At 39.1% G+C, this 14,146-nt stretch overlaps 1 protein-coding gene across 1 annotated transcript in view; it reads left to right on the top strand.

The window, feature by feature from the left end:
* PREP (prolyl endopeptidase) overlaps positions 1-14,146 on the top strand; it is a 73,515-nt gene that overhangs the window by 44,739 nt on the left and 14,630 nt on the right. The window contains exon 10 of the mRNA XM_066610227.1: positions 630-733. Coding sequence (XP_066466324.1) covers positions 630-733 — 104 coding nt within the window. The remainder of the gene's footprint in view (positions 1-629; positions 734-14,146) is intronic.

The following is a 14,146-nucleotide window of genomic DNA, read 5'->3' as shown; positions in this document are numbered from 1 at the left end:
GTCACTTCTGCTGTTCTAAAATGGTTGCCATTGGAGCACATGGTGCTCCATTGATGGCTATTCTGTGAGTGCTGCTGCAAGAGGTGGCAGTACCACAGCTCCTCCACCAAACCCAGCTGTGCCCACTGGACCAGGCAGTGGCACACAGAAACTCGTTAGCTCCAAATGACAGAAGGGAAAATGTGCAAATTTCTTCATATTTTCAAGATATGAGAGAGCCAATTATCAAGTTGGGGGAGCCCAATTATAACTGGCCAGATAAATTGCTTCCAGGGGGCACCTTCAGCCCACAGGCCTTGTGTTTGACAACCCTGGTTGAGAAGGAATGTTGATTTTCAACCACCATTTAATTTAAAGAAGAAGGAAGGAAAAGATTCTTAACTACGTCTCAAAAATATACGAGTGGCAGCATGCCTGAAAATTAGTCTGCTTCAAAAAGATCAGTTGAATTTTCCATTGAATGATAGTTTGAGTAGATCAAGATACAGAGTTCTGCATTAGCTAATGAGAGCATTAGGCATTCATGAACTTCTTCGAAATTGTGTTTAGAGTTGTATTTATATATCTGGATCTACTAAATTCCCATGACTTCCATTCAGTAGAACTGACAAACATGAATTGTATTTTAGGTATTATTTACCACTGTGATCTGACCAAAGAAGAACTAGAGCCAAGGGTTTTTCGAGAGGTCACAGTGAAAGGATTTGATCCTTCAGCGTACCAAACAGTTCAGGTAAGTAAAGTACATTTTTTACAAGTTCAAGTAATATACTGTAATGGCTGACAAAAGTTGCATTTGGCTGAAACCTCCTCAAATTGACCTCTGGGTTAATTTTTATCATCACAGCTACTGTTTTGACTTGAACCCATTAATAAGGTGAATTTATCTTTCTTGCTTTGGTGACAGTTCCTTGTTAAAAAAAATTGTTGGATTGGAAGAGGCATAATCAGATCTGGACTTTTGCATGCTATGGTGTTTATAACAGTAGCTAGTGTTCACTATCAATTTTGCTTTACAGAATCTTGCTGTATAGTAATCAGTCTAGTTTTGTAATCTTCAGAGTTTCAAGTGTCCCTGAGCACTCTGAGCTGCACTGACGTCAAGAGGTCTTTGTTGAGCCAACTCCAAGCATTTCATTTACAGAGTTGTACCTTGAACTGCTGCTGGAGATCTGCTTGCAGTTTTTACTTCTGCAGATGGTTTTTATGCTGTGCTTTTCTAAAATTCAGAGTGGCTAACAGAATAAATTATAACACAGCATTACTACCATTCTCCTTACTTGTGGTCCAGACACAGAGTGCTCTCCTCTACCCACTAAGAAGTTAGGAAGGTTCTTTGAAAAACAGACTGTGCTTTAAGCTAGGAGGCACATCTCTCTTCCTTGTCAAACCAAGTTTTCTGCCACCTCCATGAAGAGTCTAGTTAAAGGCAACATTGGCCTCTGTATATCAGGTTCTCCATCTTTTAATCTATCATACTGAAGTACTGCTTCAGATAAAATACACACTATACGTGCAAGTCAAGCTTGATGCTGCATTCCTAAGAAGTGATGTGTTGTGTTGTCTGTGAAAGATACCCTCTGTTTTTGTTTCTTAAAGTGGTATCCTCGAGCTGCAGCATGTTAATTCCCATTCTTCAGGGAAGGAAAAAAGGCATCTTTCCCAGGTACACACATCACTTCTTGGGAGTGCAGCATCATGCTTGGTTTAGGTATAGTGCATATTTTGACTATAGCAGTCCTTTGGTATGATTGATTAAAAGATAACCATCTGGTGGGCCATTGTGCCTTTTAACAGTTTTTTTTTTAATCGCTCAATGAAGCTATCATTTCAGTGTGTGATAAGGGAAATTAGGGAAATTCCATTTTAGGTGGTGTTAGAAAACCAACTAAATATAAAACAGGCAGTATCATAATGCCTGTGTGAATCTATAGTGTGGCTGTATCTCAAAAAGAATATAATTACGCTGGAGAAGTTGCAAGCAAGGGCAACCAGAATGATAAAGGTTGTAGTATCTTCCCTGTGCTGAAAAACATTTTAAGCTTTTTTGTTCCCTGTGCTGAAAAACATTTTAAGCTTTTTTGTTTAGAAGAAAAGACAATCAGGAAGGGACATGATAAATAAATTACACATGATTAGGAGAAAATACATTGAGCAAACTCTTCATCTCTCATAATACTAGAACTTGGGATCATCCAGTGAAACTGATTGTGTAGACTTGAGACAAAGAAGCACTTCTTTGCACAATAATTAATGAAACCTTCACAAGATTCAGTGATAACCAGTAGATTAAATGACTTTAAAGAGGGACTAGACAAATACGTGAAGGACAAGTTTATTGCTGACTGTTAGCCATGAAGGCTATATGCTACCTCCAAAATCAAAAGCAGCATGCTACTGAGTATGAGTTGCTTGAGGCAACAGCGGAGAAGGCTATTATCTTCATACCCTGCTTGTGAGCCATCCCAGAAATATCTGTTAGTTATAGGATATGGCAGCAGTTCCCAAATGTGCTGTGGTCACTGCACCCTTCTTTTGTGATGACCCCTTTTTCTCAGTTCTCCCAGGTGCCGCCATCTTGGATTGTGCTGCAAGATCTTGCGCAATTCTTGCAATAATTGTGTGAGATCTTGCGCAATCCAAGATGGTGGTGCCAGGGAGAGACGGGAAGATGGGCACCACCATTTTGGATTGTGCAAGATCTGAATGTTGATCCATGTTGGTGGTGCCAGGGAGAGTTGAGAAGAAGAGGCTGCCAGGGACATTCCATAGAATCCTTGGGTGCCACAGTGCACAGATTGGGAACCACTGGAATATGAGATTAGATGGACCTTCCAGATTAATCTAGCAAAGTCCTTATGTTATGATCCTGCTATAGGCAGGTGAATCAGGTAGTTTGTTTTAAGACATCATTGTGAACTGTATACAATTGCTTAACACAAACGTACCGTGGAGATGTTATCTTCAGAATGGGACACAAGAGTCTTGTTAACTTTAAAAGTAGTTTTCTAAAATCAGTGAAATGACAATGATGGAATTCAAATACCCATGTAATTAAATTGTTTCATTTTGAAGAAAGCCTAATGGGTGTATTTGGTTTAAATATTTGGGGTATATAATGTTATTTCTTTGCTTGTGTAAGTTCTTTGTTAAACCATAGAAATGTATTGGGAGAATTCAGCAATAAGTCTGAGTTGCTGTAGCACCCCATTTTGTTGAAGAGGCAGTTATTATTTTTAAGACCCAATATTTTATTTTGGTTTAATGTTGTTTAGCTTTGTCCTTTTGAGCATGGAATTAATCACAATGAATAATGTTTTGTATTTTTATGGCAGTGCAATATTTTATGTTTTAAATTTTAAATATGTTTGATTTTTTTTGTAAGCTGCCATGTGCCATTTTTAAGGTGGTATTTAAATTCATAAAATAAATAATATAGTTTCTAATTAGTTTCTAATTTAGGATTAGGTTTTTAAACCAGGCAAATAAAGACTAAAGATCTACTTTCACTAAGAGCTTTTAGTGCCAATTTCACTATATTAGGCAGCACAGGATATGGTGTAAGTATGTCAAAGTAACACAAAATGTTATTTGTGGCATTATGCTTCTGATTGCATTTGTTGAGCACTGATAGCATGACTGTGTTCACTGAAACTTACAGAGGAGAATTATTATATTATTATTATTATTATTATTATTATTATTATTATTATTATTATACTTTATTTTTACCCTGCTTTTCTCCCCGAAGGGACTCAAGGCGGCTTACAAAACAAGGTTAAAACAAGTTAAAAACATAATTTAAAAGCAGATAAAAGCATATCATAAAAACAGTAGTCGGATTAAAACTAATCAGGTAAGAGCATAGGGCAGCAAATTAGAAAAGGATCATAAATCTAGTTCATAAATAGCACGAAACCAAAGTTTAGCATTGCTTCCATAACCTATAACAAGCCTAAATTAACTGATAAATCATTTCAGTGTTGAAGTCCCAATAATTACAGATCTTCTGTACCATGTATTCTAGGGTTGAAAAGAAATAATTCAAGCTCATCTGATAATGGCTGTCTTTGCCTTTTCCCTAAACAAGATTTACCTACCTGAACAAGATTTACCTGCCTTTAAAGCTTTGCCATTATAAAATCATTCCCCCAAATTGTGATTAATTTTTGAATCTAGCTCTTCATAAGTACATGTAATTATGATCACAGCCTCACTTGAAAAGATGAAGTGCATCTTAAAAAAAAAAATCTATTTTAGATTCTTCACACATTCAATTGTTCTTCTTGACCTCCATGTAACAGAAAGCATTTTGGAACTATTTCTCTGAATACTTTTTCCATTACTAATACTATTTTATTTCATTGAAATTTCAAAGAACAATAATGCTGCAGTCCTATACTGGGAGAAAATTCAATTAAACACAGTGGGACTTAATTCCGAGTAAGCACGTGTAGGACTGCACTGTATGTTGTACATACAAGGCTCTACATAAAGGCCTTTGTGAGCCTGTTGGCATGGCACTTTGGTGCTGCTCACATTTATATTTCATAGCGCTATTCAGTATTGGGTTAAACATTCATCTGTTCTAAATCAGAATTCAGCCAAGTTTATCTTGTTATGCAAGATTACAGGGTGCTGAAATGGTGAGACCAATTACATAGAATCCATTGCCACTTAGGGAGAATGGAATCGTTTTTGAAGGGAGGATGAGTTTGGTTGAGGGTGTTATAAGATTCTGAGGAACAGAATAGGGAAAATACTCTGCTTTAGAATGAAACCTTAGGCTGGAGACAGGCATAATATGAAAAGAGATCTTACAGTGTGTTCAGCAGTGCTGTACCATTCACAATGGAGCTGTCAAATAGGCATACCAGTGCATCAAATGGTAGCTCAAGCCTGTCAGTTGTGTTCCTCTCTGGCTTCTCCTTCACTTGCAGTACTTGACTTGGAGATGTTTTGTTATCTTTTCCCAGACAGAGATGGTTTTTTATCTTTTCCCAGGCAGAGGAAAAGGGGTGATAGTGAATGACAGAGCAAGATGACAAGTTAAATCAGTATTTGATTCACTGATATGCTCGTTTGACACATCCATTGTGAAGGAGAATTCACAAGAACCAGCTCTGAGTCCTCTTTTTATATTATACCTGTCTTCAGCTTGCTGTGTTTCTCTTTGGGCTATAAATTAATTTTTACCTCTGGTATTGTAAGTCCATGAATTGTACAAATCCATGAATTATAAGTCCATGAATAAAACTTAGCAGATGAGAACCACTGTTAAGCTAGAATATGAACAAAGCTGAGAACAAAAGGGGAACATATAGACCAAATGGGCTGTTGAACAAAGTGTGCAACAAAGTAAGTGAATGAAGCAAGTTCGAACATTAAGTGACTAGCGGCCCAATCCTATCCCCCTCCCCTGCCAGCGTAACTAGCATTGTGCTAGCATTTAGCATTTACAACAGCCTCTACTGATGCACACTGCCAGCCCCACAGAAACTTACCAGAGCAGGTGTGAGACCTCTACAACTGACTCAGTAAAAGACAGGAAGCCTAGTGCATAACTCTTCCAATGGGTTCTGTATATCCTCTTGTAGTTGTTGACAGACCTAGTTTTATTTTCAGACATCTCTGATGGCCAGGAGCATCCATGTTTTGAACCTAACATCTACATTATGTTGTGTCTTGAAATGCTTCTGAGTGTTCAGCATGCGTTATTCTGATTTCGCCTGCAGCTCGATCTGATGTGAAAAAATGGAACCTTTTTCAATTAAAATTTGAGGTTGTGTATTTGATAGAAACTTTTATTCCCAAGGCTTTGATTGATATGCAGAATTTAAATCTGCTTTCTATTCAGATCTATGTGAGTCTCATAGTCAGTGCATTTCAGTGGTAGAGATGCTTCTAGAGTCAACCTTGCCCTTCATGAAATCACCTGCATCAGATTGCTAGCATGACTGGGTAATCTTGACAAGGATGAGGGTGAATCAGAACTGAATTTAATTGGCAAAGTTGTTAAAGAAATTTTGTTCACAGTATCTTCCCACACTTTTCCTAGATCTCGGCACCCTTAGTAGTGTGTCATTTTGTAAATATTAAATGTACCAATTAATTAATTTTTTACTGAAAACCCTTCTAGCAAAGTTCAGTGTTTGCCTTCCAGGATGGAAGAAGAGCTTTGAATGATGCTTTAAAGAAGACTTTAAGGAGGATTTATTGAGGACCCTTTCTCTTTTTATTATCTTTTCAAGCGTAGACAAATGGTTTTGTGGTGTTTAGAGCTAGTTTTCAATAACTCTGTCATCCTGCTGAAAGATATCATCTTTTTATGATACAAAGCATTTATATTTCAAAAGGGCTGTCTCTTGCTCAGTTCTTTAGAACAATAAATTGCTCTGTTGGCCTTACATCCTTCTCTGACTTACCTTTTAAGCTGCAGTTCTTCCTGCTGCGCTAAGCTCCTGCTGCTGCTTGGAGGCTCCAGCTACAATCTCTCTCTGCCAGGGTAGCAGGCAGCCCATGACACCTTGGCCAGTGCCTCGCGACATCCCAGGGCATTGTAATGCACAGATTGGGGACTGCTTAAACAAAATCCTAGAGGCCCGAAGCCAAAAGTGAATTCCAAAAGTGGCTGGTATCTTATGAACTGCTTTTGAACACTTTTGCTTTTGTTGATATCCCATACTAGTTGTCCAAATGCGAAGGACAGGTATTTTTAGAAAGTGGTACTTCTCTAATCACTGCACGAGAAACTTCTTCACCAGTCCTGTAAATGCAGAATCTCTGCCATCCGTCTGATTATCCTACATTGCAGATGAAATGATAAAATAAATTTAACTTTTTTTTTTTGTGAACAGGTAACTTTCTACCGGTCTCCAATCCATCGAGGCAGTTTGAATTTTAGTTCTACCAAGATGCTTGGGTAGTAGAAATGTGCTCCGTGGGGCTTTTTGCAAGGCCAACATAAGAACGTTGCGGCCTGAGGCTTGATTCCAAATCTAAAATCAAACGCTTCTCATTAACAGACAGTATTGAATCTGCGCCAATCCGTAGCCATTAATCCTAGCACTCACAATGCTTCCATATCGTATAAAAGACGTAACAGTTACTTAAAGATGTTTAATGGAAATATTAAGGAAAGCTTTTATAATCTTTAAAGACTGCCCGTTCTCTGAACAAAAATATATTTTGAGTTTTAATGTAAGTAACTGAATTTACTTTTTCACCAAGGGAAGAATCAGATCTGTTTGACAGATCTGACACTAGATCACTGTCTGTTCTAGTGGCTGTCTGCTGGTATTCATTTGCATCTTTTTAGATTGTGAGCCCTTTTGGGACAGGGAGCCATTTACGTTATTTGATTTTTCTCTGTAAACCGCTTTGTGAACTTTTAGTTGAAAAGCGGTATATAAATACTGTTGATTGATTGATTGATCTGTTTGTTCCTATTTTCCAACATCCTTGCTGAAGCTACGTGGAAAGCTTTCTCTTCTTATATTAGTTTTCCAGGTAGCACAAGTGCCCTCAGTCTCTAATAAAGCATAAATAGCACAGTAATCTTAAGTGATGATAAATTAGGACACCTCTATAGATAGCAAAACTTTGTTTTTGAGTGGCCTGGCTTTTATTCTGGACTTTGTTTTAAGCACTGCTAGGCAAGTCTAATATGCAGTTTTAGTAGTAATAAGGAATTGATTCGGGCATGTCGTTAGGTGAGATGCAACTAATAAATGAGATATGTGATATACAGGCAGAAGCTGAGAAAAATGTCGTCTTGAATATGAGTTGCTCTTGGACTCAAGACCTTTTGGACCTTTACCTTTTGGTCGGCGGTAAAGTGAATAGCCCCATTGTGGGGCTGCTTACCGAGGCACCTCCTGCGGTAGCCCGGGAGGCACAGGATTCGGCGGCAGCCCTTCTCGGTGCCGCTAAGCCTGGGTGCCCTGGGCAGCTCAGGATTGGGCTGCCCGTTGGAACTTATAAAACATGGCTCTTAAAATTTTAAATATAGTAGCATGATATTTCATTATATTTCCAGCACTACTTCTGTCAGCAAAGTATATAGTCAGCAAAGAAAGCATAAACTTTCATAGCTCACACTTTTCATAATAAGATTCACTTTGTAAATTATCAAGGGTGGAAGTGACTTTTTTGTAATAACACTCCATCGCTAATTAGCTCTCCCATCACATGTTTCTTTGTAAGCAAGGGGAGTTTAGTATGTGTGCACGCATCAGGCAGTTATATTATAGGGACATTGGCCTCCAGTTTCACTTGGGATTTTGTAGTTTATTCATCCTGCATGTAAAAAATGTGCCCATAGTTATTGTGTAAATAGCCATTCCTCAAACTAATTGTTTCTGCTCTGTATTTGAGGCATCACCCATTAAACTTACAAAGTAGGATGACTCTGCCAAAAATAATATATTAATACTGGTCCAGCCTATTTATACATGGATTTTTTGTACACAGATTTGAGTCAACATGATTGGCCCCTGCAAATGAGAGAGAATGTGCTGATCCCTGGAGAAGGGGAAAAATGCATCCCTTTAAAATCAGCTTTAAAAACTGAATTGTCCTTTAACAACAGCCTCCTTAATGAGAGAGGGGGGGGCAGCAGGCTAACAATCCATCAATCCTTCTCTCTCCTGTGGACCCCTTCCTTCCCCCAGCATGTGAAAGAAAGGTGATCATTTTACATTGGAGAAGGGAGGGGCTGAGTGAAGTGCTGATGGATTGTCTTCTTAATGAGTCTTATCTTAGAGTCAAAAGGTCAGCAAGGCTGTTTTTCAATCACTGGAGCAAAGAAACTTTGTTTTTTAAATTGATTTGTCATAGTGCGTTTTTTTTAACCAGGTGAGTGCTTGGAACTAAGCGGATAATTAGTCTCAACCTGTAATGTTTAATATAGAAAGCTGAAATGTTTTCCATTTGTATCAAGAAAAAGAGCCTAGAATTCTTTGCTATGTAACATTTAAGTTTTGACATCAAAGTGGTTTTTTAAATTATTATTCATTATTTGTTATAGTTATGTTAATCTGAGTTGACACTTTAGGTGTCTAAGGGCCCAATCCTATCCAATTTTCCAGTGCCGGTGCAGCTGTTCCAATGGGATGTACACTGCATCCTGTGGTGGGGAGGCATTCACAGTCTCCTTAAGGTATGGGAACATTTATTCCCTTACTGTGGAGCTGCATTGCAGTTGCACCGGTGCTGGAAAATTGGATAGGATTGGGCTCTAAATGATTTGTTTTTGTATCTAGCAGATATTTAGTACTTTTGACATATAAAACCTGACTCAAATAGTATGAAACTATCTAAAAATCTTAGCATCTTTTAAAAGTGTCTCAGCCTGCCATGTGCTTCTGATACCCTAACCCTAGCATACATGAAAGGAAGTTTCTGCATGGAACATCCTGTTGCTGTTCCCCCTCCTTGCCCACAGCTAACCCCCCAGATTTGCTCCAGAGTGTTAGAGGAATAGAGCGATGGGGCACATGGGCTGTTGTGCAAAATGGATCAATGAAAATACATTATTTCTAGTGTACCCTTAGTTCCCCTAAATGCTCTTCATTTCTTCCATTCACACACTTTTGAACTATTTATATCAACTTCAATGATCAGTGAAACTTCATGCAAGTTAAAGCGTTCAGTTCAGTGAATGCCTATCTCTAGGACCAAGTGTGCAATAAACATTAGAGGCTCTAAAAATCATTCCCAAGTACTGCTCTTATTGATGGCCTAGGTGCAGTGGTAAATCGATCAACTGTTGGTTGTGAGCAGGAATGATGAAGAGAGTCCTGCTGATGACCAGTATATCCTGGCATATATCAGCAGTCAGCCAGGTAGACCTCTGGCTGAAGGCCCACCTGGCCAGCAGCAGTGGTAGCACCCAGTGCACCATTAGGGTGGATGGAGTGCATGGGGAACCCACCAACTCATTCACAGTGCTAGCCATTGCAGTATATTCCTATTGGTTGAGAGGACTTGACATGGTAGAAGAGGAGATACAGAATGAGAAGGGTTCAAGATGCCATCTCACAGTATTAACCCATTTCTGCCCAGCCACAGTTGCACACTTTTGATCGCTGTTGCGTATATGCAGAAATGGCTTAAAAGGATGCCTATTATATTACAAAGACTGCTGTGTACTGCTTTTAAGTCTCCTTTCCCTCTCCCCCCTCCCCCCCACTAGCTATGGGCTAGTGTTGTTCCTGTAATTGCCTGCATCATGGGGTGTTCCGGCCTGAAAGGCTACTTTAATGAAAGGAATTGCACTTTGATTTCTTGGATTTTCTAATAATGCATTTGCACTAGAGATACCTTTTTGATTTGAAAAGCATAGGATGTCCTCACTGATCTTCAGTGCTTAAATCATAGTAAAGGCTCCTAAAGAATATCTGTGCAATCAGATGGGGTTGACTTCAAAAGCATCTGATTAGGCCACTTTGCATCAACCCTTTTTGACATTTGATATTTGTATAGAGGGAATTAAACTATTTTCTCTGCCTGGTTAGGCAAGAATCAAAAAGAACTTATTCTGTACCTTCACTGCAGGGTTTCTGTCTGAAGTTTTTTGAGAATTATCTTTCTCTTTTCTGACACCTGGTGAGTATCTTCCCAGCAACCATTTGCTTTTCAGCTGCCAGGCTCTCTAACAAGGCATTTTTCTAAATGACTGACTTCCAGTACTTAGCCTCTGCCAGCATGACATTACTGGGTCCCCTAGGTGGGTGGTGAAATGAACTCTCCTGAAGGCTTCCTTGATTATTTATAACAGTTCTGCTATTTTCTGTAACAGCTTTGTTTGACATTTTTATGCAAATGACCCTGACTTTATAGAAGGCTTTTTTTTTTCCTAAAAATTTAGTACCTCTTTCACCATATTCTGATGAGGAGGAAACATGACACTTTTATGATCATTCTCTGGTGAGAACTTGTGTAACCTAAAACAAGCACATGCATTGTGGGGTTTTGTTTCCCCCGTTTATTTACCCATCCATGCATCCACCCACCCACCCATCCCCTCTTCTTCCTGGAAATATTTGTTTCAAGTTTTCCTTGCAATACAATCCTAAGCACATGTACTGGCAAGTAAGCCCCACTGAACTCCAAAGGACTTGCTCTTGAATAAACATGCTTAGGGTTACATTGTTAATCTACCAGAACTGTTTCCTGATGTTGAGTCATATGAGAAACTACTGAATTTGCTTCCAGTTATTGCAGTAGCTCCATGTGCTAATTAGAGGATACTTGGGACTCTGGTTCACAGTGTGTATGGAGGCTAAAAGAAAGGCCTGTTTATAATACCCCTTCCCAACCCCATTTATTTTCAACTTTACTTGTGTCGACTGACAGATTGATTACTGGTCATCTAGAATGCAACATACTTGTGACAGACGTGACCAAGGCTGCTGTGTGATTGATTTCTCCTCTTCTTTCCCCTCCCCAATAATTGATACTTCAGAAGTTGCTGTTGGAGATTTACTCCATGTACATATTGTTCCAGGCAAGGCTTGGATGCTCATGATGAAAACATTGAGTCTGGTGAAATACTTGCTAAAGTCAAGTGCTTCCTAGTGTGGGCTTGAAAGATTTACTCGCCTCCTATATGCAATACACAGCCTCTGCTGGATTCAGAGGACCCTCTGGAGGTGAGGGGAGCAGCTCCCCTCGCCTCCTGGGGCAGCCAGCAGATCTGATCTGCTGATAAGTGAATTCAGGAATACAGGATCTGTGGATACGGGCCCCCTGTATGTAACCATAAATGTGCCATGTGCCATTTCTTGCATCTCTTTCCTCCCATCCCCATTTCTGAAATGCCTCCTGTTTGTAAAGCTGTGATTGAGCAAGAACTAATTTATTGTAGTAATGTTTTGCCAACATGGACATGATGATAAATATACTAAATATCACATGATAAAGAGGATCATATTCTCTTATCCACTGACTACAAAAATAGCTCTTGCCTCATTCTCTGTGTCACTTATTACAGCAAAAGATGCCTGTGTTTCCTTAGAAAGCAAATAAAAAGTGCAACAGCTGGGATAATTTTGTGCTCTGTTTCTGTTTCCTTTTGGTTAAACAAATGATATTCTTAAAAAGCAATCAAAGTGCTGGCTTTTGAGTCCTAAATACAGCTTGTGTCGAGCCAACTTTGTGGTTTGTGGTGTAGTTTTGATATTCATAATTTGTTGTTGTATTGATGTTAACACTTGCTAGCTGGCTATAAATATTGTAAATAAAATACATATTATAGGGCACATCTCTAACCATATGAGCTCTAACAGTTCAGCTTGGAAAGCATTGCTTTGGGTATCAGTGTCCTGTGAGGAATGTAAGTTCTTTACTCTGGGGGTTCTAGTTCTGTGAGATCCCCTTTCTAGATCCCCCCCCCCTTCAAGAAAAGGCTTTTTGCTTGTATCCATAAGAATTAAATGAGATCTGGCCTTATTTATAAAATCATTGTGTTTATTCATTTGATTAATAGATCTTGTCTTACTGAGACCAAAAGCAATCAGAACCTTTTCTTAACATAAATAAATAAATAAACCTTCCACAAATGAAGAATAACTAGTTTTCTGCTGGGAAAATAAGCAGCAGAAGAGGCAACTCTGATCTGATTCTGGAGAGAAGATATATGTTGTTATCTTCGCTTGCCTCTCCACCTCCTAACTCTCTCACAGTTCAATTGGTTTCACATAGCTGCTACCATTTATTTTCATTACGTATTGTTTATTCTTTTGTGTATATTGTGATAGCTGTTGGGAAGTACTCCCAAAAGTACTCCCATAAAACTCCTTTTTATGTTAAAAAGATCAGATTATAAGTATTCTAAATAAAGTTTTGAAAATATTATATGCGTAACAAATAGAGGGGTGAGGGCATCACAGAAAAACCTGGCACCTTATCAGTCAGTTACTTTCAGGAAGAAAAATGAAAAGTACAGGTTGAGACTAATTCAAGTGGGTTCCAAGCACTCACCTGGATTAAAAAAAAATCAATTTAAAAAACAAAGTTTCTTTGCTCCAGTGATTGAAAAACAGCCTTGCTGACCTTTTGACTCTAAGATAAGACTCATTAAGAAGACAATCCATCAGCACTTCACTCATCCCCTCCTTTCACCAATGCAAAGTGATCACCTTTCTTTCACATGCTGGGGGAAGGGAGGGGTCCTCAGGAGAGAGAAGGATTGATGGATTGTTAGCCTGCTGCCCCCCCCTCTATGTCTCCTTAAAGGACTGTTCAGTTTTTAAAGCTGATTTTAAAGGGATGCATTTTTCCCCTTCTCCAGGGATCAGCACATTCCTTCTCATTTGCAGGGGCCATTCATGTTGAGTCAAATTCATGTATAAAAAATCCGTGTACAGGCTGGACCTGTACTACCAAGGCTGGACTTTGCCCACCTAAAAATAGTAAAAATAACAGCAGTGGGGAGCTGCAGCTGACAGCCAGTAGGTCAAGGGAGCTGCAGGTTGAAAACGTTTGGGAACCACTGCCTTAGAATAAGGTGAGACAGATGTCCCTGCAGAATTAGAGCTTTCCATTCCAATCAATTACCTCTTACTGGTATGCTCTTGATTAAAAAGAACCATGTCTTACCCCCTTCAGGACAAAGTCCTGGCTGACTCAGGAATGACAGCTCAGAAGTTAGGAGAGACTACACATTTGGAAAGTGAGGTCATTGTCAACAATGGATAAGATTGTGCTGCTCTACAAAGTTCCTGAACCATGTTCACTAAAGAAAATTGAAACACTTGCATATGGCACACTTCAGCCTCTATTATCCAGACAATTGCCAACCTGATACCTGCTATGCTTTTTGGTATCCCTTTATAATGTGAAATAACTGCAACCCATCTTTTCCTAAGATGCCTTAGCCCATCGCTCTTGGAAGGACACATTTGCCTAATATATGCATTTCTATACTGATGTTTAATTTTCCTGATAACACAGGCCAACACACAATTTGCTTCCTTAAACGTTACGCCAATTCCTGGCTATATTTGGGGTGCTGATTCCAAAAATGGCATCCATTTTGCCCTATCACATCTAGTTTTGGAGACACGGCATAGCCTCTTTAGTGAATGGTTCAAGCAGCTTCTTCATGAGGAAACCTACACCGTGGCTTCCTCACGAGGAAGCT

Source organism: Tiliqua scincoides, chromosome 1 (assembly GCF_035046505.1).
Source record: "Tiliqua scincoides isolate rTilSci1 chromosome 1, rTilSci1.hap2, whole genome shotgun sequence".
In the NCBI taxonomy this organism is placed as follows: Eukaryota; Metazoa; Chordata; class Lepidosauria; order Squamata; family Scincidae; genus Tiliqua; species Tiliqua scincoides.
Note: the sequence above shows the minus strand (reverse complement) of the source record. Positions and strands in the feature narration are given on the sequence as shown.